Here is a 24,788-nt window from a genome sequence, read left to right as displayed (position 1 = left end):
TCTTTCCTTTCCCTCTTTCCTTTCCCTCTTTCCTTTCCCTCTTTCCTTTCCCTCTTTCCTTTCCCTCTTTCCTTTCCCTCTTTCCTTTCCCTCTTGGTTTGGTATGTCCTGCACCGTGCATTTTGGAACCCTTGAAATAAAATCCGTGTTTTACTAAATTTATGTGTTGCTAGCGAGCTCAGTTTGGAGATCCTGGTATCTTGCTTGCTCCTTTGGTCTCTAGTAATTTAATTGTTATTAACCAGCTGAACACAAAAACAGACCACTGTTATTTGTTGCATTGTAGGTATAGGTGGAAAAATCGTTTTTTGTCAACCAAAAGTGGATTTTACTCTTTAGCTTTCTAAGTAACGGAATGAGGGGGATATCAGGAAACTTTTAGGGTATTCTAGGAATTCACATAAATGTATTAGCACTGTCCTTGCAAAACTTAATTGTTTGGAAAAGTCAAAAGACAGGACACCATTTGACTTGCATGTTGAATTCATTTGGATTTCCGGGAGCAAATGCTTTGTGCGTCTCTCTGGATACCGAAAATATTCACCGTAATGTTAAAAATTATCTTCTATATATTTGAGTTATTGACTCTTTTTAAACCATGCTATAACTTGAAGGATTCATTTTGTAATATATAACCCTGTACTTTTGAGTTGATTCATTTTACTGGATTTAAAAAAAAAAAAAAACCTGGTGGCACAAGGTAAGGCTGCAAGAAACTTAGGAAAGCAATTGCTACTGTTGTGCTGGATGTTTGAAGGGAAAACAAAAGAACAAGATATTTATGTATTCTCTCACAATATTCATTAAGGGTGGGGGGCAACTTCTGGCATAGATACTTGAAGTCACATCTACTGTGTTTGTACGTTGCTAATGTTCTGGGATTGCCAGAAGTTGCGGCAATTTAAGTACAATGGCAGAACGTGGGGTTGGTTGGTGGCTGTTGACGTCGCGATGGTGCTGTGACCGGCACGTCTTTTACAGTAATAATTAACCACGTACAAATAGCAAGGTAGTAAAATTGCTTAAAAAACAGGTTTGAGATAAGAAGCCAGTCTGAATGTAGATATATAATATGTTGATATTGCATATCAGAGAATTAGCCTGGGCAAAAGAAACCCAATATCTAGCTTCCAGGACGTGTGTAATTTTAATTAATGTGCTTATTGTGGCTGCTTTGGCTTGTGCCCGTTCTCTGCTTATTGTTACTAATGCTTAGTTATTTTTCCTCCCTGTTGTGTGGTATTGGGGTTACATCCTAGCTCTTCATACAGATACAGCGGCTGGGCTGCTGATCCGCAGCATTCACCTGGTAACCCAAAGGCTCAACTCCCAGTGGAGGCAGGACATGAGTATCTCACTAGCTGCCCTGGAGCTGCTCTCCGGATTGGCAAAGGTGAGAGAAGACCTTTCTCGTGCTTGTAGTCCTGTGTGGGTGAATCAGGCCACGAAAGAGCCTCAGAGCTGGTCAGCAAACATTGTGTTTGGACACAGCAACAAAGAAAAAGGGCCTTTTGTAGAAGCACTTTAGCTTACCCTAGTGTGGGTGCTAAACAGCTCTAGGGATGTGTGCCCTGCAAATGCCCCTTGACTTTCAGTGAAGTATATGGTGGGTAGTGGTGGTAAAAGGGACTCTCTTGTGGGTTTCTGGTCCACTGAGACAGACACAGTGAGTCCTTAAGGACAGAAAACCAGGAGAAAACCGCAGCACAGAGCAGCCAGGGTTTGAGATGAGGAGCGTGTCCGAGGCTGGTTTGGATGAGCTGAACCAATAGCTCCCACTTGGCCTCAGATTTCCATGCATCCTGGCACTTCTAAAAATAATTCATTTATTTTTTAACTTACTGGGGATGCATCCAGATTATTGGGTTACATTGTAGGGAAGGGAAAAAGGTGTGATGAAGCGCCCAGCGGGCAGCGTACGGGCTGGGGCGTTGCGGGCTTGGAGCCCAGCACGAGCCGGGGGGTTGTCCCGTGCAGGGACACCACAGCCTGCCAGGGCCCCGCGCAGCTCCATGGCCCTTTTGCAGCTGTACCAGCGTACTGGGGAAGTTACGCTGTGCATCTGCAATAGGGAGGTGTTATCCTTCTGCCTCGGACCCTTGTCTGCCCAAGTTGAACCGCTCTGATTCGATTTTGGCGCTCTGAGCTGCTCTCCACTTTCCTCAAATTAGTGGAGATTTGCCCAGCTGCGGAAGAAAAAGATAGGGGCCTTATTTTGGAGGAAAGGAAAATGCCCTCCCTTCCCGACCCTCCAGAACCTGCTGTGGCTCCCGTGAGTCTCCAGAGCCCTCACCAGCCCACGGGCTGCGCCGCGCTCGGCCGCGGGATCTGCGGAGCCAGAACCGCCGTTTCCCCGGCTCGTGGCGGAACGTTGTAGCTGGAGCCAGCATGGCCCGAGTGTAATCTTTGTAATAATCGTTGTAATCTTTGTATAGTTATCATGCACCAGAAGTGATTCTTCCTCTGGAACTTCCGGGACTGCCCTCTTTGCTCTTAAGCAGCAAACAAGCTGGGAAAAGGGAGCATCACCTCTTACTGCCCGAGTACAGAGCAGGGTTCTGATTCTGCTCTGGACCTTTGGAAGCCACAATTTCCAATTTCCAAAGCCCTCTTTAGGCTCGGGGCTGCCTGTGTTGTGTCTTTACAACACCTGGGATTTAGTGTAAATTCCAAAATCTGTTTCCTGCAAGCGTGCTGGCAGCAAGCGACTCTTCCTTCCACCTTGCGAGCTGCAGCAGCTGTCGCTGTTAAGTTTCCTGCCCGTCTTTGAGCTGAAGTCGCGGCAGAGCGCGGGCGTTGCTCCCTGCTCCCGCGGGGCTGACGGGCTCTCCCCGGCGCGCAGGTGAAGGTGGCCGTGGACTCTGCAGACCGCCGGCGGGCCATCAGCTCCGTGTGCAGCTACATCGTGTACCAGTGCAGCCGCCCGGCGCCGCTGCACTCGCGCGACCTGCACTCCATGATCGTGGCCGCCTTCCAGTGCCTCTGCGTGTGGCTCACCGAGCACCCCGACATGCTCGAGGAGAAGGTGAGGGTCCCCCGCGCCCGGGCGCTGCCGCCTTGCCGGCCCTTCCCTGCTCCCCGCTTGAAATACCTCTTTCTGCAGCTGGCTGGAAGGCACTGCTCCCAAACCCGGTTTCTTTGTACAGTAGTTCTCAATTTTGTTTTGGATGAGAATATTTTGGCTTTAGAGTTACCCTTCATCTGTAGTAAAATGAGAAACGATCTTTCTTCCTGTTTTGCAAACTTGAAAACAAGAAGAAAGATCGAAGTGGAAAAAAAATAAATTGAAAAGAATATGGAAATGCAGGATATACCTGGAGTAGATAAACCTGAGTAGAAGTCATTTGTTTTTGCAGTTCTTCCCTGGCTAAACCAGGTCTTCCAGAGCTAGAAGTGGGATTCATGTCACCCTAACATTTTGATACTCACAGCTTGTTATTTCAGTGCTCCATGCAGGATAAAGTTTCCTTGGGAAGTTTGAAAGGAACAGGAAGTGATGGGTGGGCATTTCCAACTGTCACACCGTTACTAGAAATATGCATACCTTTAGTTTTTATTACGTATGCCTATTTCTATTGTTGGTCTCATTTTATCGTGTGTGTACAGTGATCTATGAGTTAGATAAAATGATGTATTTCCTTACGAACTTTGGAAATAGTGTCTTGCAGTTTTCAAGATTTTTTAAAGTATGTTTAGAACTTAATATACTTTTTAATATGCTTATAATGCTTAATTAAAAGCCCTGCATATAATCTCTGAAATGCAATTTTTGTCTTTTTGAGTGCGTTGGCATTTTTTCATTTGCACTCTTAGTAATCCTCTTGACCGGTTTGTGCCTATGTAGTGGAAAATGCTGCGTATAGCTTCATCCATAGTGCTTTCTAGCATTGCCTATAGGCATACAAAGGTAATTAGATACCTTCCATATATAGAGAAAATATAATTCAAAATATAAATCTTTATTCCTACTCTGTTAGGTCTTTAAGAGACTTTGGTCGGAGTGCTTGTGTTTTATGATTTTTTTTTTTATGATTCCTCTTGGGTTTTAGGATTGCTTAAAAGAGGTACTGGAGATTGTGGAGTTGGGCATTTCAGGAAGCAAATCCAAAAGCAGCGAACAAGAAGTCAAGTACAAAGGAGATAAAGAACCAAACCCTGCGTCCATGCGAGTGAAGGATGCTGCAGAAGCCACGTTAACATGGTACGGAATCAGCCAAAGCGTCTTTGCTGTTCAGCCTGTTTTACTTGGGATCCCAGCTGGTGAGCTTGGTGATGGGCAGGGACGTGTGAAAGGCTCTGGCCACTTTACCCTTTGGGCCGGGTGCTGGCCTTGGCCCTGGCTGTCGCCGCGCTCCCGGGCGGGAGCTAAAGGCGCCGCGAGCCCTGGCGCTGGCGCCTGCCCGTGCCCGTCCCCGCGGGCACCCCGTGCTGCTCTCCCGCCTGGGGCTGCAGCCCGGAGCCCTCCCGGCCGCTCCCCGGGAGCTGAACGGGGTGTCCGTGCGCGTGAGCCCCCGGCACGGCCGGCACTCGCTCGCCCTGTCGGCCGCTCGGCTCTCAACGCCGCTTCCCCCCGGGGAAGCTTCGAGCCGCCGCTCGAGGAGAGCGCAGCGCAGCCCGTGTGTGAGCTCTGCCCGCCTGCTGCTGCTCCGGGGCAGCTGAAGTGGGGCTGCCTAGCCCTGCGATGAGAAAGAACATCTAAACGCTGTGCAAGGGTATGGGTTGTTTGTGCTTTACTGAAAGCATGCCTTGGTAGCCTCATTCCCTGCGTTATGAAGAAACTGGCTCTGTGGGCAGGCTACTTTTCTTCTTGACTTTCAAAACTTTTTCTGAAACTATCGGTTGTGGTTTAAGACAACCTGTTGGGAGTTTGCAAGTAATTCTTGCCCTGATGGGACAATTCCTTTGAGGAAATACAAATGAACAATATGAGTGAAGGGCCATGCTGAGGTGGAATAATTAGTGTTCTTAATCTGTCATGGCTTTTTTTCCTTATTTGCAGCATTATGCAGTTGCTTGGGGCGTTTCCTTCTCCCAGTGGCCCTGCCTCTCCTTGCAGCCTGGTGAATGAAACCACCTTGATTAAATATTCTCGCCTGCCCACCATAAACAGACACAGTTTCCGTTACTTTGTTTTGGACAACAGCGTCATCCTTGCGATGCTGGAGCAGCCTCTGGGGAACGAGCAGAGTAAGTTCCAGGTTTCCTCCTTCTTTGTCCCTCTGACAGAAACTCTGTATGAAGCTGCAAAGCGCAACTGCTTCCTCGAGCCCACGTCTCCTCTTTGTGTTTCGGGGGTTTCTGTTCGGTGCGAGGGCAGTTGTGCAGGTGGAGGAATGACTTTCATGGCCCTGCCAGTCAGGCGTGCACAAGCGCATCAAGTAGTGCATGGCCTTGTCTCGCTCCCGGTGACAGCACGTTGCCTGCGTCTGTGCATCCCTAAATCACAGCGCACGCGGAAAAGCAGTGGGGTTACGTTTGTGGAAAAGTTCTTGTTCAGAAAAAGATGAAAACTGGAAGAATATAGGAGGTTCTGTTGGGAGTGGTGCTCAACAAATGATTAATTCTTTTATGGCTGCACTGTTTTGTTTGTTTTTGCTTGATTTTTGTCTATCTCGCTGAACATTTCTGTGGATGCTCTCGGCTCAAATGCTTATTACGGCTGCTTAGGAGCTGTCCTAGCTTACCTAGCTGACATAGAGTGTCATCGTATTCTATCAATGTCACCTACTGAAAGGAAGATCTACTGCCAAGTATCGACTTCCACAGCTGAATTTTCCTTTCTAACTCTTGCTCCAGTCTCACGTGCTTTGGCCAAGCAAAGCACATGAGAAAAACCCGATGGCATTTACATGATGCCTTGAACTGAGTAACACATCCCCCTAAACCACTCCGTGAATCTTCAGGCATCAAGATGCCACATAACAGGCTGGGTGAAAACTGTCTTATGTGTTGGCTGGGTTGAAAACTAACGTCTGTGAGCTCTGCTGGTCTGCACAGGTGCGTTTTCCTCATCTGTGGGCAGGAGGAGTCTAGACACTAGTCTTGAAACTGGAGGTTGTGCAGAACCTCTGGCATCGGGAACCCTCGTTTTGTGTTCTGAGCCGTGACCCTGGCTGCCGCCGGCCTCCCGGAGACCCTCCAGCTCCGTCTTGCACCTAACGCTGCTGCTGGAGCCGTCGCCTGCTGCCTGACCGCCTGTGTCCGAGCAAATCCCCCCTGGAGCGGATAAGCTCGTGCTAGAACAGCGGGACAGTTCTCGTGCTCTTGCTAAATGCTCTTCTGGTTCGCGTGCCCGAGTGCCACTGGGATGGAGCAGGGCCGAGCAGACTGGTGCTTCCTACTGAGCAGACTGGTGCTTCCTGCCACGGGAAGGCGAGGAACAGGATCCTGTCCGCTCCCTGCCAGGGGCATATTCAGGATCCGAGGAAGAATCAGCCTTGAAAATGAAATCTCTGTGGTCATGACTGCGTTTCTTTCCAGTTAAATTATTGCTTAATTAAGTGTTTGCAACTTAAGAAGAGGATATATTAGCTGATTGTTTTTCCTCATGTGCTTTACAGATGACTCTTTCCCGTCTGTCACGATTTTGATCCGTGGGACATCTGGAAGATTTGCATGGGCGCAGCAACTCTGTCTTTTGCCAAGAGGAGCTAAAGCAAATCAAAAGGTCTCTATCAAAGCCCATACAGAAATCTTTAACTTAGAGATGTTCAGCAGAAATTCCACTAATGTGAGACAGCCCCACACAGCTGGTGATTATACGTTAAGGCTGAGCCACGGGTCCTTTAGCTGTAGGTAATGTGACACATCTCTGGTGACTCTTTATGACTTGTGCTAATATTCAATGTAGGTTGTGAAAGTGTCTTAACTTCTAGATTTTTGTTTAAGGCGGGGAGAGCAGATCTCCCTCCGTTTGCACGGCCGTGTTGGTGGCAGCATCGTGCTCAGGTGGGCTGTGAGGCAGAGCGCTTGCAGCAGAGGGAACAGCCTCTCGTGCAGTACGAGCTGCTGCCGGGAGAACAGCTGTTAAAGCCAGAAAGCCCTGGGTCAAAACGCTGCCTGTAACGTGCTTGACAAGTGCAGAATTCCCTCCTGTCAGAGCATGGACTCTGTGAATGGCTCTGGGCAGGAAAAAAAGCAATCTTGCTTTCAAATAGAGCCTGTCATTGCAGTTGTTTGACAGAGTATGTCCTTCTGCGTCATCAAAATGTCTTGCTTTGTGAAGTTCCCTAAGTCTTCCAACTCTTTGCATGTCTTTCTCCATAAAGTAAGGGAAATTAGACTGTAGTCTAGGCCCCCTAGTAAAAGGGCCTGTTGGTGTCAGTTGTCGTTGTAACATTTGGGCAGAGCGGGACTTGGGCGCACGCGGCACGTCTGTGACTCTGGGGCTGCCTTGGCACCAAGCTGCTTTGCTGAACGTGCTCAGTCCGAGCGGGCTGCCTGCCACGCCAGCCAAGAGTCACGCGTGGCGGGGACCCTTCTTAACAGCTCTAAGGGATCCCTTCTAACCTAAAGGCATTCTCTAACTCGGCGTTAGATAAGGTTTTGCTCATTTTGAAATGTATTTGAAGGTGAAGGTCAATATACAATTAAAATTTTCGCTTGCTTGGACCTCAAGCAAACCTATTCCTGAGTCTTCGTTTTGTTGCTCTCCTTGGCAACTTCAACTTTTGGGTCACTGAGAGCACCATCTAGAACGTGATGTAGTAACCAGCTTAAAATTAAGATACTAAGGTATTAAAATGGATGAGAGAAGCCTTTTCCTTGCCCCATCAGTGTGTCTGGCTGCGGCTGCTGTGTGACACTGCTCCTTCCCTCTGCAGCATTCATTCCTCTGCTTAACTTGCAGAGCTCACTAAAGCTAGTAGGGCTACAATGAAGGCTTCCCAGGCAGCCGTTAGCTGCCCCCCAACACAGGTAGCGTGGGCTTTATTCCAAGGAGAAGGAAGGAGAAAGGCTTGCAAGCCTACCCTTTTCATGGGGATTTGCAACTGATGAGAGATTCACTGGTGGGCAGAGCTCACAGGCTCCACGACTGCAACCACCAAAATGGGTAGAGCTGTATGCTCTTTAAAAAACAGACTGCAAATTTTAATTGCATCTATACAAATTTAGTTATTTTTCCCAAATAATTTTTGATGATAACTCTCAATAATGGACTAGTAAACTTGTGGTGACGGTGAGGAGGGAAACAGTTTCCATTTACAGTAATAATGTGTTCTCTAATGGAGAAGCTTGGGGTGTAAAACAATTCCCCTTTTTTAATTGCAGAGCTTTGTACCAGAATCCCGACCAGCTCCTAAAAACGATGTTGGACTGAGATACAGCGTGAAACACCGGCCGTTCCCTGAGGAGGTGGACAAGATTCCCTTTGTGAAAGCTGACTTGAGCATTCCCGATTTACATGAAATTGTGAATGAGGAAGTAAGTGGTTTCCAGTCTTTGACTTCATTTTGCTCTTCCCCTTTTTGCCTATTCATGAATCGCACACTAATTCCTTACTGTTAAATATATTACTAATTCATCCTGATGGAACAATAAACCCTGCAAACTGATGAAATCTCTGCTCTAGCCAGGGAAGATGGCGATGCCAGGAACACGATCTTGAAGACCACTGCTCAACAGCTTTTATTCCAGATCCTCCTAACACCCTGTACTGCTGTGAATAAGCAGCTCGTGTTTGTTGTTTTGCTGCTGCTTCTGGGGAAATGGAAAGGGTGTTTGTGAGTCCTTTTGGTGGACTCCTTTAATTTGATAGTGCCAAATGAATTTGTTTTTAATTGGAGGGTGCTGTAGTTGGGTTCCTTTGAAGGGGGAGGTTGGTGCTGGTGTGCGTACCCGCGCCCGGCCGTGTGCAGGGCCCTGCAGGGCTGCGGGAAGCTGCCCCCCTTGGCACTTGGGGCAGCCCTGGTGCTGCTGCCCGGCACGAGGAGGCCACGGGGAGGCCGCTCTCCATGGCTGTGTGGTGTTTTCCAGCTGGAGGAGCGGCACGAGAAGCTGAGGAATGGCATGGCCCAGCAGATCGTTTTTGAGACTTCCATAGATCAGAAGAGCGAAGAGGAGTGGCGCAAGAAGAGCTTTCCCGATCCCGTCACAGAGTGCAAGCCCCCAGCACCTGCGCAGGAGTTCCAGACCGCCCGCCTCTTCCTCTCCCACTTCGGGTTCCTCTCGCTAGAGGCATTGAAGGTGACCTCCCAATTCCAGTGCGGTCCCACTGCGCGTTAGCCTGGCCCAGGAGGGGAGCTCACGTGCAGCTAGTGGGAGATGTGACGTGCTCTGGCAGCTGCTGCGGGCTGCTTAGAAAGGCTGCTGAATTCCCGAGTTTCCCGGGATTGGGATCTGGGTGGTGAAGGAGTCGGCCTTGAGCTGCACACACTGGGAAAAGGCGCCGTCACCCCTGGGTTCTGCGGGAAATGCCTAAGCTCACGTCGCTGCTTGTTCTTGAAATCACTCTCCCAGTTTGGATTAGGCGCAGGGTCCTTCTGTGAACATTTCTGAAAAGTTGCTGTGTGAAATGTTCTGCCTCAGCGGTTACGCTGCTGAAGAGATGGGTCCAGTACGTAGCCACCTAGAGAGGGTTCATCTCTAGTACGTAACCACCTAGGCGTCTCTACAGAGCTTTTTAGAGAGTCTCGGTTTTTTTCTCTTTAAAGTCAAATAATGGCTTGTAGAGACGATCTGCATTCTTAAATGTGAAGTCTACATTGTACTTGTGGATGCTCCTTTTTATCTGTTGCATTTTTCTTTCATGAGTAGTAGAAAACGGAACTTTTGCAAAAACAAGTCTAAAAATGCTAAGCATTTTAAATATAGTTCCTATATAAATCTTATCAGTAAGTACAAAATTAGTTGTGATGCGACTGCATACATTTAATGTTATTAAAATCTCTGCTTGTTTTACTGCAGGAGGGAATGTTCTTTTGAGCAAACTGTTAGTATTGTTTTACTGTAAAATACCTATTATTTAATGCAGATAATAGAGTGCAACAAGTTCTCAACTCATGTTATGGCTGCTGTGGCAAACTTAGAGCAACAGGATGATATTATATAACACACAAACATCAGAAGTTCGTGTGTTACTTCAAGCTTAAAAAGGGGCAATTTGTGACTATTTTCGTGGATTATTTTTAATGTTTTCAGATGGAAAACACTATTTTTACTATTGAACTCTGCTTGTTCGATAGGAACCTGCTAACAGTCGTCTACCTCCTCACCTGATTGCACTTGACTCTGCTCTGCCGGGGTTTTTTGATGACCTTGGCTATTTGGATTTATTGCCGTGTCGCCCTTTTGATACAGTTTTCATCTTCTACATGAAGGCAGGCCAGAAAACAAGCCAGGAAGTAAGTGAAAGTGAACAGTGCTAATGAGTGAAAGTGAACAGTGCTAATGAGTATGTACTGCCCATTTCTAATGAGCCCGGTGTGAATAAAGCAGCACTCCCGATGACTAAAGCGGAGCGCTGGAGCTTGGGACTGGGGGCTCTGTTCATTTGCTACCTGAGCTGCAGTAAGTCCCTCTGTACTTTTCCAGGCGGATGGGTAGCTAGATAGCCGGAGTGCTTTAACAAGCCCTCACTGCATTGCTAAGTGTCTTTACGTACTTCGTCCTACAGATTAAAAAAAAAAAAAAGAAGCTGCATTTTGTTTTAGCTATGTGCAGCTTCCCGGTAGCTTGTTTTGATTCTTGTTTTAAAAACACGTCAATGAATTGAAAAACTTTCTACAAGAAAGTATTATTGCTTTATAACTCTTTACATTATACTTCTTGCTTTCAAATGTTGATCAATCAGCAAACAAAACAAAAAATATTTGTCCAAATCGAAGCCAGGATTTCTTTAAATGGTGACCTGGAAAGTCCCTAAATTAAGATGACTTAAGGGTTCATTAGAAAGAGAAATTTCTGGAATACCTTCTCATTTCATACATAATTCTCATAGTAAAATGTAAAAGCTTCTGCTCACTGTAGTGAGCGTCTCCTCATTTTGTTGCCCATGTGCAATCCACAGAACAGAGCAGCACCTTCGACTTCCGAGTGGGCTGCAGGAGTTCTTGGAGCCGGGATCGTGCTGCTTGGCAGCCCTCAACAGAGAGGCCGGGGGAGGCCGCTCAGCGCCCCTGCCTCCCGAGCCAGCCCCGCGGCCGCGCCGATGTGCCCCGGTGCCAGTGCCGGCGTTTTGCTCAGCCAGCTGCTGCTTTTTGGCTTTTCTCATGGTGTTATCTGCTCTTACGGGTTTAGACAGATGAGATTTAGTGGCAGAAATGATGTAGTTCTGCTAGCTGGCCTTTGGGAACCCAATTAGCAGTCTGTGCTTGTGGATTTTGTCTTGTAGATTTAAACATCTTCCCTGTTCGAGAGATTCTGGATATTATTTTGTCTGGTAGTATAAACTCCATGCTCAGACTTCAAGGTCCCTAGACACTGTGCTGTGCTTCCTGTTATGCAGGAATCCTGGCTTTGTTTCCAGTTGTGCAAAGTCACAGTGACATAGCTGAGTTAATATTTTATTTGTACCTATCTCTGCAGACCTGAGCTGAGTGAAAAAGGGAGACTGTTTCCATGTTTGAAAAGAGCTGTGACTTATTTCTGTCATGTTTTGTTTTCAATATTAATATTACATCAGATGAAGACCTTTTGTAATGGTGCTTGCTCGGGGTGGCCGTAAACGGCCGAGTGCAGTCAAGAGAGGAGCCAAACCGCGACGTGGTTTCTGCCCGGAGCAGGGAGAGCTGCCTGCTCCCGTGCAGCCCTCGTGGTTTTAATGTGCATAAGGGAGAGACCATTGGTGCAACCCTAACTCAGGACCTACTTCTGATTTAAGAAGGGGATCTGACTCCTTTCCCAGGGAATGAGGGCTGTTTTCTTCTGGTGCTGCACAGTCTAGAACAGTTTCTCTAACCTGAGTTAGAAACCTCTGACGTTGTGTACAAGCGACGCTTGTGCTGCGGGCAGTCAGCTTCTCCCCCAGCCATGGGCTGACTCGCAGCGAGAGCGTCGCTCTCGCTGCGAGTCAGCCCATGGCTGGGGGAGAAGCTGACTGCCCGCAGCACAAGCGTTGCTTGCACCCGGGGCAGAAGCACATGGGGCAGAAGCACACGGAGCCGGCGGTGCAGTGGACGGATTGGAAGGTGGAGGTGGAAACGTGCCCGGTCCTTGCAGGAAAGGAGATTGAGATGGAAAGTGAACTGCAGTGTCGTTTGGTTGAAGTGCCTGTTCAGTCCTCCCCCAAACCTCTGCAAAGTCTACTTCATAATTTAATCTAATAATAAATAATTTAATCTAATTGAACTTTGAGGCCTGGTCTTTCAGTCTTTGTATATCATGTACAGGTTAGTAGTGATGATAGTCTCCTAAAGTCCTCCTAAAAATGTAGCACAGTGTAGCAGCGATATCTGTTCAGATGTTAATGTGGTTTCAGCGCTGAGCAGTTCTGTTTCTTAGCCCTTGGGCCTTGGGTAAATCTCAAAACTGCTGTTTGAGGCAGCGTGATTAACTACTTAACAGGCTTCAGCAATGAGGCAATCTGACCGAACAGAGAATTGCTGGGCAGGATGGAGAATGTTGGACAGCAGGGCCTGGTGTCCATGGACTTGGCAGGAGAGTCCAGGCTTGCACATTTGGGTATATTTGGGCAAAACCAAACTGGTGACACAGTGGAAGGAAAAAAAAAAAAAAAAGAAAAAAAAAAACAAACAGAAGAGCTGCTTCTTGCCGTGCCCTGTATATATCTTGGTACTGCTTTTGTTTCAGATCCTGAAGAACATGGAGTCTTCCAGAATTGTTCAGCCTCACTTCCTGGAGTTCTTGCTGTCTCTTGGCTGGTCGGTTGAGGTGGGGAAGCACCCGGGCTGGACTGGACACGTCTCCACGAGCTGGTCCATCAATAGTTGCAGTGATGAAGAAGGGTGTGAACGAGGTAAGAGAGGGTTAATACAGTAACCCTAAGTTACAATGTTTAGGCTCCTTTAGGAGACAGCTGACTAACTCTGCTGGGTACCTCTTTAAGTGCTTGCACATTTTTTGAGATACATTTACCAGAAAGGTATATTTAAATATAAGCATTAGAGAAAATTGCAAATCAAAGTAATAAAATGTCTGTGCATTTTGTTGAGAGGAAGTAGTCTCAGCAACAAGCACCATATTTTTAGCTGTCTCAGTGAGTCTTATCTGTAATCTAAAACCTAAGGTGATATCAGGGCTACTCATTGTATTATCTGCTGCACCAGCAGTCGCACTTTGAAATATTTTATGATTCTTAGTGTTCTGTAAGTAGGTTAAAATGAGACCTTGCCAAATATGTTAGTGTGGTGATCATGCTTGGTGAAGTGTGCTGTAAACAAACCGGTGTTCCCAGCTTGTGGTGCTGGGAGCCCACACGTGGCTCTCCTCCCCTCCTGCTTCACTGGCCGGTTTTCCTACTGAAGCAGTTGTTGTTCTGGGCTTGTCTCATACTGTCCTCTGCCCATTCTGTCAGCCAAAACGATCCTCAGGGTAGTGTTCCTCTAGCTGCTGTTCCACTATGGTGACCTGCAAGTCAAGTAATTTCTACACTGAGAAAACAACAGAACCATATTATCCGCAGATTCTGCTCGTGTCCTCAGTTTGGTTCATGTCTGGAAGGTTTTCCACTACTCTAAGGGCCACAGACCTTTTCATGGTGATCCCCTTCTCTTTGAAGGCTTTCCAAACGTTCTGCAGAAGAAGCTTTGGGCCTATTGGGAAAGGTTGAGAGCACAGAGGCATGGGGTCTGAACAACTCGTGTGGGGCTCCAAAATGACCAGAGCGTGGGTTTGTTTTTCTCAGAGTGCAGGACCAGAGTGGAACCACAGATTTAGCAGGCAAAGGCTGAAAAGCAGAAAGGGTAATTGAGGGAAGGCAGCCTTGTGAAGATTGCTCACTTTATTTTCCTCCAGAACCTTGTCTATGGCTTAACCTGTCTGTTTTACTAAATGCAATTGCTCTTTGTGAATGGCTTTGATGGTAAAAACTAATTTCAAGACTGCAGAAGAGTTTCCAACAAGGTCCTACTGGGGGTGGGGGAATCAAAAGCAGATACGTATACTTTAAAGCAAAGACGTTCTTAAGCAGTTTGATTGCAGTTGGGCTCCTGCTTCCTGAAAGATGTGGGCTGGAAATCTTTAGGAGTGTTTCGGCACTGGTAAAGCAGCCTTCAGCAGCTCCTGCTTCCTCCGGCCACTCGCCCTGTCAGTGCGCTGGATTTCACTGCCCCTTGGTTCTGCTGAGGCAGCTGATCCTGGGGCCCTGCTGTAAGCCAGATCAGAGCAGTAATTCAGCTGGAAGACCTGACTCTTCTGTCTGGGGTGGGAGTAGGGAGGGAAAAGAGATGTTTCTGTAAGTGCCTCGCAGATCGGCTCCAGCAGAGAACCACTGCTCTGCACTGTGCTGCACCAAGCAGCCTCATCTGCTGCTTGGTGCTGTGAAGTAGGAGCTTCACAAGTTAGCCTGCATGCAAGAGGTGGCTGTTCCCTGACTAAGCATCTAAGGGAGAATCTCTGAATCTGGCTTAAACTCTAGAAGAGTGTTGGGTTGCAATTATATATGCAAGAGACCTTTGAAAATTTAATGTCGAACAGCCAAATGAGGATGCCTCTGTCGGAAGGAAGGGGTGGAAACAGCTCCCGGCTGGTTCCTCGTGTTGGACAAGCTTTCGGGCTGCTTAGTCTGAGGGGATTATGCTTGGAAAAGATCCTGTTTTCTAGTCAGAATACTAATTGCTTCAAGATAGCAACCAAATGTTTTGAGAATCAGTTTTAGCAATGAGACTTGTCTGAAACCTTAACGTTTCAAATATTTCTTGTAATTCTTTGGACCTTGTGTTTGAAAGTCTTCTCCTGAGAAAATGCATAAAATAAGAGTTAACTTCCTTTTGACTAGACCTTGCTTTTGTCTCTTTTTCAGATGATCTAGTTATTTCAGAAGATGTTGGGGCGAATATCTTCAATGGGCAGAAGAAAGTGCTGTATTATGCTGATGCTCTGACAGAAATAGCTTTTGTCGTCCCATCGCCCGTGGAGTCCCTAAGTAAGATTGCTGCGTGTGCACACTGTTTAAAAAAACAAACAGAAACAAAAGGAAAGTTTTAAAAATGGTTCTTAAGAGATCTTTGTGAGAACCAGAACCCAAATAAGCCGACTAGTAGTGCAGACACCAAGATCCCTGTTGGAAAACTACTAGTGTAGAAATTAAAATCCCGTCATGCTTGGAGCGCTTCTGAAGGTGGTCTTGGTCCCATCTCAAGCCTGAGTTCCTAGGTCTGCGTGGCCACGCAGGTGCCGTGTGCCTGGGTCTGTACCTGGCTGTGATCTGCGGCCGTGGTTCAGGTCAGCTCAGCTCCAGGAGACGCTTCTGCAGCACGTTGCCAGAGCGAGCGCCCGCTCGCCGCAGCGGGACCAGGAGCTTCCCTTAAATCCTTGGAAAGTTCTCCAGAATAGAGCAGCTTGGAGGAGATGATGTTCTTAGAAATATCCCTTCTGGTTTCAGGTTTCCTGTGCAATATGGTCTCTCCCTTCCTAGTCCGTCCGGAGCACTTTAAATGCAGGCGCTTTCTGGGATAACTGGTGGATTCCGTTGCTGAACCCCCTGGGCACTGTGTCCCTGTGGCCTCAGAGGCTTCCCAGGAAGCAGGAGAATGGCCAGGAGGCCTTTTCAAACCCTGGGTTTGGGTCGGGGCTCCGACCACGATAATGCCGAGGTGGGACAAATATGAGTAGCAGATGGTGTCCTGCTAGGGTCAGAGCTGCGTTTGGCTTGTGAATGTTTGGGGATATTGACTGCTTTCTGGCATTTGCTGTAGTTGTGAAATGCACATGAATTTGAAAGCATATATAAAATATATACATATATAAATATACATATATATACACACATATATATACATATATATATGTGTATATATATATATAAAGGGCAAATCCTTCATTGGGCCACTTTAGTATTTTCTCGTCCTGCTTTCCCTTGGCTCTGTAGCATTCAGAAACTTTCCTTCCCAGCTCCTTTTTACCAGACTTGTGCACTCTGGATAAATTCAAGCATGTTTTGTTTCAAAAATCTTGATATAGGTTAGATTTTGGGTCAGAAGAAAAGACAAAACCTACCTTTCTTTTGCCTTCCAGGTGATTCATTGGAAAGCAATGTCTCTGACCAAGAAAGCGACTCCAACATGGATCTCCTGCCAGGGATACTAAAGCAGCCACCTCTGACACTTGAACTCTTCCCCAATCATACAGACAATCTTAATCCCTCTCAGCGGGTAAGGCCCAATTTGCCTTGAAAACTGGCATTCACGTGTGTGTAGATATCTTTTTTTGCAGGAAACACTGATAATGCTGCAGCATTTTCTGGGAGCATAGGACGCAGTTTCTTAGTATTTGGAGTTGCTCTTTCCTGACTACTGCTCTCTAACAGCAGCTCCTGGTCTTGTCAACATTTGCATCTGCAGTAGGAGACTGCAAGGTTGCATTGCTTGAATATAAAATTTAAATATGCAAAATAGTAAAAATGACCTTCTAAAATCTCGGAACGCGGGAAGGATAAGTTTTATGGATGCATTTGCAAAATATTTTGTAAATTGTCCTGTAATCCATGCCTCAGAGATGCAGGGTGGGTAAACTGGGAGGGTTTTCATATCTATCCGGTTTAAAATGCCATATTAATAGTTACTGGTGTGTCACAGAATCACGGAATGTTCGAGGTTGGAAGGGACCTCTAGAGATCATCTAGTCCAACCTTCCTGCTCAAGCAGGGACACCTAGAGCATGTGGCACAGGGTGGCATCCAGGCGGGTTTTGAAGAACTCCAGAGAAGGAGACTCCACAGCCTCCCTGAGCAGCCTGTTGCAGGGCTCTGTCACCCTCGCAGTAAAGAAGTTCCTCCTCACATGGAGATGGAACTGCCTATGGTGCAGCTTGCACCCATTACCCCTTGTCCTGTCACTGGCCACCAATGAGAAGAGCTTGGCCCCTTCCTCCCTACATTCCCCCTTCATGAACTTATACACGTTAATCAGATCCCCTCTGAGCCTTCTCTTCTCCAAGCTGAACAGGAGTCACTCAGTCCAGTGAGTGAGTGAGTCAGTTATGTCTGAAGATCTGGCATGAAGTTCATTTTCTGTGGTAGCAAAACTATAGAAGCAGAAAATCCTGAACTCTGTAAAGGTTTAGGAAGGATTTTCACTACGTGTTTCTTGAATACCAATTCTGTCTCAGTGCGCATTTTGTTACCGATTTAGGATCTTTGAGAATGGTAACAAAATGAGTTTTAAGGTAAATATTGTGTTAGTCAACAAATGCAATCTAAATGTTTGTAGTTGCCTAGCTGCATTTTTATTGAAGTTGACGCAGAAAACAAATACATGTGTCTACACAGTAAAACTGGGGCAATCTGTGTAAGGTGAAAAACATCCCAGTCAGGTTAAATAATTTTATCACGTGGGAAAGTTAGCAAGAAAAGCTGTATTACTTTGGGCAGTGAGAAAATTTGCTCTGAAATAGTGGAATTACAGCATTTAAAAATGCTCCAATAAAAGAATTTTTCAGAGTGGGGACTTGATGCCACTGGCGCTGCAGCAGTGGCATGGAAACACCTCAGTGTTCATGCACCATCCCTGGCACCTGTGGAACTGACCATGGCTGTTGTGTGCAGCAAAGCTAGGGAGGGGAAAATAGTTGCTCTTCCTTTTAACATTAAAAGAAATAAGAAGCTTTTCTCTAATTTACATTGTATGTTAATATCAGGAGATCCAGATTTCAGATTTTAATTGGGTAGCTCCGCTGCAGCGCTCCCAACAGCTGGCAGAGGTGACGGCAGTCTGAGACCCGGGGAGCCGCAGGGTCCCTGTGGAGCTGGGGAGGTGCCTGCTGCACCGTCCCTGTGCTCCTTGTTTGGCCACTGCCCCTCTTGCCTTGCTCTCCCAACAGCTCAGTCCTACTTCCCGATCCAAGAGGGTACCTCAGGGCCGGACCATTCCACCAATGGGACCTGAAACCAAAGTGTACGTCGTCTGGGTTGAACGTTACGATGACATAGGTGAGTAGAACTTTTTGTTGTTCACTAATACGGCAGAATACAGGAAACAGAGTATAAACTCAGTTCCAGTTCTTTATAAAAATGCTAAATTCTTATTAATTTCTGTAACTGACACTTAAAGATTCTAAAATAGTTTTTTGACACTCAAATGATGATCCATGGAGTGTAGGTGAACTGCCAGCACATGGGACTGGAAATTTAGTCTTTCAGCTCTGGCAATACGTGTGAGATGTCCTCATGCATCTCATGCATCTTCTCGTTAAGCTTAACGCACAAGGCTGTTGCGCACACCAGGTGAGATCCTCCCACAATGGAGTTGTTCTTCCTATAGAAAAGCTGGTCTTCTGTCACTTTATCTTTGCACAACAGCTTCTGTGCAAAAGGAACCATCGTTCTTGGTTTGGTGCCTTTGCAGCTGGCTCTGTTGTTCTTTCTCGTGGGAGAGCTCGTTTGCGCTGTGCTCAGGGTGCCCATTTGTGCCCTCTGCTGTGCCCGTCTGGGTTCCTTCCCGCACAGCTTCCTTCGGGCAGCATCCTGCTCTCGTGCTAACTTAATGCTTGCCTGCGTTTGGTCTTTGCTCCTTGACTGTCCTTGATGCTGGGCTAACCTGGGAGGAGGGATTCACCCTTGTCCGCCTCGTGATCGCCGTTGCGTGGGCCCTCGGCACTTGTCTTTCCAGGCTTGAGAAGTCCTTGGTCCCGAGGAGTTCCTTGCATATTGTTTCTAAGCCTCTGTGCCCAGGTTTACCTTTGTATGAGGAGGTGTCTGTACTGGCCTAGCCCAGAAATACATAAAATACTGGCTAATAACAGATACTTTTTTTCTGTCTCTGATTTCTAAGCCTGATACACTGGTAGGAAGCAACCAAGAGGGGGAGAAATGAGAGAAAACTTCCCATAAACTCCAGGTCTGAATTTTCTGCTTCTCTGTTGAGGCCTGGCACAAAGACTTGTATTATAGAGGTCTGCCTGGGAACAGGAGGTGGCATCGAGGTTGGCAGCATCTCTTCCTTGGCCAAGCTCTAGGCCAGAGGGGGTTGCTCTAAGCTGTGGCGGTTCCCTCAGGCGCTTCGGGTCCCTGCGCTGGTGTCTGTGCCCCCGGCCCCCAGGCAGCGCGTCGCCCAAGGCCGGGCCGGGCCCCTGCTCCCGTGCACGTTCTGCTCAGCTGCCACCTGAAGCCGCTGCGGGAATCTCCTGGGACTTGGGCCTGAAGCTGAAGGAATGAGGCCGTGGGCATCAGTAAACTTCACTCTCTGGATTTTTTGAGGAAGACTCCTGAAAATGGCTTCTAGCTCAGGGCAAATGGGGCTGCTGCTTCTTGTTTCTGCCTTTGTGCTCTTGGTCCATCTGAATCTGAACCATAGAAAAGCTTTTGCCCCAGAGCTGGGGCTCAGACCCCAGTGCCAGGTGCTTGCCCAGGGACTGCTTCATCTTGGAACATGTGCAGGATCCTCCATGCTCTCCTTCTGCTACATCCAAGGTTCGTGTACACCAAGCACTCCCTCTGATGGCAGAGGGTGTTGTTGGGCCTCGTGCTCCCTTCCCTTCATTGAAGGGGTGTTGGAGCTGCCCTCATCCGCGTTGTGCTTGTGAACGGTCGGTACCGTCCCTCGGCTCCTGCCCCTGCGTGGGCGGATGGCATCTCCCGGGGAGCTGAGTTCCTGTGTCCTCTCCTTGCACCTTCCTTTCCTTGGGACTTGTGTCCCGAGCAGCCCAGCATGGGAGGTTCATGCTGAGGATCTGCAGAGACAGGATTTGAGGAATGATGTGGTGATTTGCTAGGGGAAATCGCTGCTGCCTTGAGAGGCTCCAGGTAACTGAAGGTGTGAGCAGCAGGGTTGTTCAGAACACCCTTCCTGCGGCTGCCTGTTGCAGATAGGAAGTTAAGAATGATTTGAAAGCTGTATATGTGGGTGTGAAATATGTTCCTGCCTTTTCACTGTCCTTCGGAGTCCCTCCGGAGACTGGGGCCTTGGGGACGGGGGGAGCTGCAGGTCTGCAGAGCGTCACCTCATCCGTGCGGCACGGGATCCATGAGGTCTAGGCCCTCCACGCGCTGCTCAGGCCACAAGAGACGTGGGCCTCGATCGCGGCGGTGACGACGTTGGTGCTGTGCGTGCTCGGGGCCTGTGCTGACTGCTGAGAACCAACCCTGGGTTGCACAGCGAAAATTAACCGCGCCGCTCAACTTTATTCTGTGCATCCTCTTCTTTCAGAAAACTTTCCCCTCCCCGATCTGGTGTCTGAAACTAGCACTGGTGTAGAAACCACAGCAAATAGTAGCACTTCCCTAAGGTAAGACAACTCTTCTCCTTTTTCCTGCCTTTTTGTTAAGAAAGACGTATGATTTCCCTCAGCAGAGGTTTTTTTTTCAGTGGAAAAGCTGAAGGACTTTCTGTATCACTGTGATTGAAACATAGAATAGCACGTGTGCAGCTTCTGCTGCGAGTCCATGACCAGGCTCTCCTAATCCCCTGCCTTGGGGAGGGCTGACACTGCAGGCACGTGGAGGCGGGAAGTCCCGTCAGCAGAGCTTTGAAATTCCATGATGATGGAAGATCATAAAACCATTATAACTGACATAACGATCCTTGAGTCCAGAGGATGCATGCAGGAATGCTGCTGGTTTAGCCACAAGTCTTCTTTTTTTAGAAGACTTTTTTAAACACTTTAAAGTGGCCGTTTTTCATCCAGACACTAATTGAAATGCTGCTACAAAAGTGATTTAACAGCCACGCTTTTTTTTCCCCTTAAGATCTACCACTCCTGAGAAAGAAGTCCCTGTGATCTTCATCCATCCTTTAAACACTGGCTTATTCAGAATAAAACTGCAAGGAGCTACTGGGAAATTCAATATGGTGATCCCACTGGTGGATGGAATGATAGTCAGCAGGCGAGCTCTTGGTAAGCAGCCCATTTTCAGGAACTTGGTTCTTTCTGTTTCTTCCTCTTCCCGTGCGGTGGCTCGGTGCTCGGCCTGAGCCTTCCCCTCTGCTCCTGCTGCTCCGCTCGCGCGGCGCTGCGGCACCGATCCCGCTCGACTGCTGCTCCAAAGGGTCACCGAGACCCAGGCCCCCTCCGTGCTTGGTCAGCACCATGAGCTTCCCTGCTCTGTTACGTTACTGCACTGGAATCTGGCTGATCCCAGCAGTTTAATGGAGATTAGAGTGAAGGAGAGTCCCGTGATTGCAGTGTGCAGGCAATAATATATCTGAAAAATACATGGCCCAGAGCTCTTCATTGACGTGGGTTGCCGGCGTGATGGAGCGAAATAAAGACACCCTTTTTGCAGGATCAGCAGCAGGAGCAGCAGCAGAGGGAGCAGCTCCGTGGCTGGGCCGGCGGCACCATGAGCGGGGCGAGAGCGGGGCGAGAGCGGAGCGAGAGCGGAGCGAGAGCGGAGCTCCGCGCGCTGTAACTGCGGCAGCGGGCGCGGGGCCGGGGGCTGTGATGTGGGATGGGGCATGTTCAGGTGGAGAGAGGTCTGGAATGAGACCCTGAGGTTTGTGTGTGCGAGAGCCCGAGGTGCTGCTGCTGCTTGATTCACAGAGGGCACTGCCGAGTTCCTGGGCCGCGCTGGCACGTGCTGTGCCATCCTTGCGTTTTAGAAGCAGGATAACGATGGAAAGCTACAGGCACTGAGGATCTTCCTTAACGTATTCATGCACATTTTAAGGGAATATGCAGGCAAGTGCTGCCGTGTGTTAGGGAGGATGCGTGCGGCTCCCAGCTCTGCCTGGGCTGCTGGGTGGGCTGCTGTCTTTACCTTGGCTATCTGTGCTCTTACCATTGCCGTTACTGGAGACCTCCCACCAGTGAGAGCCAGTTAGAAAATAAAGTGAAGCAAACAAGTAGACACCAGAATGCTTCCCCCACAACTAGAAACTAGTGTTGGAGGGACCCACCGGGGTGACCTTTGGGTTCTGGTTTTGCCTGTTTAATTCAGTGATGGGCTTTGAAATAACACCAGGGAATTCAGCTGGTGACAACAGGCTGTACTGAAAAAGTATCAGGTGCGTTTTGCTAGGCTTGCTCTGCTATTTTCCATGACATCAGGAGTAAAACATACTGAAATCCATCCTCTCTCCAAGCTCAGCACATGCGGTTTGCCTGCTGTCAGGAATCAAGTTGCCTAAATAAGGAAAATAATTTGTTCTGCTTGGGAAACAGCAAAGGGGTTAGCGGGTGCTTTATTACAAAGATGCACATAAATTTAATTTTAGAGTGAAAGAGGACAAAAATCCACTGCCAGCTCTGACGGAATGCGTTGGCTGCCTTGGTTGTGAGCTCTGTGCCCCCCGCGCGTCCGTGGGTGTCACGCACGGCAGGGCAGCAAGCAGCAGCAGAGCAGCGAGGGGCAGGGGAGCCTCTGCCCCAAGCCACAGCCTGCAGAGTGTTTGCTGCTCCCCCACGCAGAGCCCGCGTGGCTCCGCTGTCCCCGCGGTGCGCGCCTGTGTTCCCAGTTATCAGGGCTCTGGAGGCTCCTGCCTTCGCTCAGCGGCACCTCGGAGCAGCCCCAGCGCTGCCGTCCCCACGGCCTCCAGGCGCCGGGAGCTGCCGCGGCCTCTTGGCCCTGTCGGTGCTCAGGGAGCTTCCCTGGCCCTGGCAGCCAGAGGGAACCTCCTCCTCCTGCTCCTCCTCCTCCTCCTCCAGGCCTTTCAGGGTACAACTGACTCCATTCCTTTCTTATCCCTGTTTCACAGAGGAGAAAAAAAAACCCACATTTCTAGAGACTGTGATTATCTGCTTAACTCCCTGTGAACACCAGTTCCTGATTTGGTGCTGCTGCTCATTTTCCCTAGATTTCTGCCGGAGGTTGAACTCGCAGCTTCTTCCTGCTGCAAAACCGGCAACGGGAGGATTAACTGGATTTATTTAAACTTGATTCTTTCTTTTTTCCTCCCAGGTTTTTTAGTGCGGCAGACGGTAATAAATATTTGTCGGAGGAAGAGGCTGGAGAGTGATTCATACAACCCCCCCCACGTCCGCCGAAAACAGAAAATCGCGGACATTGTCAATAGATACCGGAACAGGCAGCTGGAGCCGGAATTTTATACCTCGCTTTTCCAGGAGGTTGGGCTCAAGAACTGCCACCCTTAAGGCTGTTATCCTTGCAGGACAATTAGATCAGAGCTTGGTGGCTACAGTGATGAAAACAGTTAAATAACGACGACAAATTTCTTCATCCCTGCAGAATTCAGGAATCGTATTCTAGCACAAGTCAGCAGATACCGTGTGGGAGCAACGCGGAGCGAATCCAAGACCCAGCAGTTGGGATACTGACTTAATTCACCCGCCCTCCAAAGATTACTTAATTCCAGTCTTCCTGGATGCTGGCGGCCTAATCTCTCCACTGAATCATCTACTCCACACTGATTGGGAATCATGTCTCGTTCTGTGAGAACGCAGTCAAAACCAAAAACATATCTGCGTGTAATGATGGAAAATAGCACACAGCCGAGCCTGCCCTCGGCCGTCTCACGGCACCCGTTCGTTACAGGGGAGCGGAGCAGGGGCTGCTCGGAGGCTGTTGTGGGGCAGGGTGCCTGCCTGGGCGTGCGGACCGGCGCCCGTGGGGAGCGGAGCAACCCGCAGCCCCGGCGGGCGCGCGACGCGGGAGCTGCCGCGGTGCGAACCCAGAGCAAGGGGGGAGGAGAGCTCCTCAAAACCACCAGGTCACGACACTCAAGCCAAGTGCGGGATTGTGCAGTTCCCTCCACGCCTGGGAGTGAGTCCGTCTGTGTCCAAGCTTTCTGTCACGCTGAGAATAAACAGAACAGCTGAGACTACCTGACTTTCAAGAATAAGTTTTTACTAGATAAGTGTTCTTGGTTCTGCATATGACAAGGTCATGACTTCCAGGTCTGTTGCAAAATGTCACTTTTAATTTTAATCTCTTATTTTTTTTTTCTTTTTTACGCAACTAGTTAAATTATTTGGAAGTATCTGTTTCACCTACTCAGTTTCCATAAAAAGTGTCAACATCACTTGCTTTCCTCCCTTCCCCTGGACTGAAATTTGAGATTCTAGGGCTGCCGCCTGCTTGATATTTATAGCATAAGCAGTTTTTGTAGCTTCTGCAGCACTTTTCAGAAGCTCCTATTAAATGGACTAAAACAATTTGAAAACAATTCAAGAGCTCTTCTTTCTTCCATTAACTTGCCTTGCCCAGAAAGGCCGCCGAGAGCTGTAAGCCAAGAGGAGGCGAGTTTGGAGGTGTGGCCGTTGTTCCCCACTCTCAGCAGCGGCGCCCGGCTCAGAGCTGCTCCTCCTGCGGCCGCGCAGGGCTGTGGAGGAGCTCTTGGCCATGGCGGAGCTCTTGGCCATGGCGGAGCTCTTGGCCATGGAGGAGCTCTTGCCCATGGAGGAGCCGGTGCCGTTGTGCCCAGCCACAGGGGCTGGGCAGGATTTTCTCCTCGCTGGAGGCCGACGGGTTCCCTTCGTGCTCCCTGCTTCCTCAGGGGCCGCGCTCCTCTCTGCGGCGCTCACGCTCCACCAGCTGCCCCTCAGGACTGGGTCCTTGACACGAGGAGGTGGCCATTGCTTTGAGAAAAGACATGCAGGGTGAGGGGTTCTTTCTCTTTTAGACCACTTTTAGACTAAAAAGTGTGTGTGTGAGGGGAAGCCTTTTGCAACTCCAGGTTTAGTAAGGGGCAGATGAAGGCAGCTGCGGGGGCATCGCCAGTCTCGGTGCTACCCCCAGGCTCTTGGCTCGCGGGGCACTGCCCAGCCAGGCGTCATCC

At 48.7% G+C, this 24,788-nt stretch overlaps 1 protein-coding gene across 3 annotated transcripts in view; it reads left to right on the top strand.

Annotated features, from left to right (window-relative positions):
- The window catches only part of RALGAPB (Ral GTPase activating protein non-catalytic beta subunit), a 52,107-nt gene extending 28,632 nt beyond the window's left edge, over positions 1 to 23,475 (top strand). For 2 of the 3 annotated variants that reach the window (XM_026037306.1, XM_026037305.1), the window contains exons 15-29: positions 1,260 to 1,393; positions 2,843 to 3,025; positions 4,050 to 4,201; positions 5,000 to 5,187; positions 6,561 to 6,667; positions 8,272 to 8,424; positions 8,977 to 9,186; positions 10,185 to 10,343; positions 12,751 to 12,916; positions 14,921 to 15,043; positions 16,135 to 16,271; positions 17,938 to 18,046; positions 20,262 to 20,340; positions 20,801 to 20,949; positions 22,952 to 23,475. In XM_026037306.1, the coding sequence (XP_025893091.1) occupies positions 1,260 to 1,393; positions 2,843 to 3,025; positions 4,050 to 4,201; positions 5,000 to 5,187; positions 6,561 to 6,667; positions 8,272 to 8,424; positions 8,977 to 9,186; positions 10,185 to 10,343; positions 12,751 to 12,916; positions 14,921 to 15,043; positions 16,135 to 16,271; positions 17,938 to 18,046; positions 20,262 to 20,340; positions 20,801 to 20,949; positions 22,952 to 23,145 (2,243 nt within the window). In that variant the 3' untranslated portion in view covers positions 23,146 to 23,475. The remainder of the gene's footprint in view (positions 1 to 1,259; positions 1,394 to 2,842; positions 3,026 to 4,049; positions 4,202 to 4,999; positions 5,188 to 6,560; positions 6,668 to 8,271; positions 8,425 to 8,976; positions 9,187 to 10,184; positions 10,344 to 12,750; positions 12,917 to 14,920; positions 15,044 to 16,134; positions 16,272 to 17,937; positions 18,047 to 20,261; positions 20,341 to 20,800; positions 20,950 to 22,951) is intronic. The other variant, XM_026037307.1, reaches the window with a different exon arrangement.
- Positions 23,476 to 24,788: the final 1,313 nt, after the last annotated feature.

The sequence above is a fragment of the Nothoprocta perdicaria genome, unplaced genomic scaffold, assembly GCF_003342845.1.
Source record: "Nothoprocta perdicaria isolate Ctin4 unplaced genomic scaffold, notPer1 scaffold_196, whole genome shotgun sequence".
Taxonomy (NCBI): Eukaryota; Metazoa; Chordata; class Aves; order Tinamiformes; family Tinamidae; genus Nothoprocta; species Nothoprocta perdicaria.
This window is presented reverse-complemented; position numbering and strand designations above follow the sequence as displayed.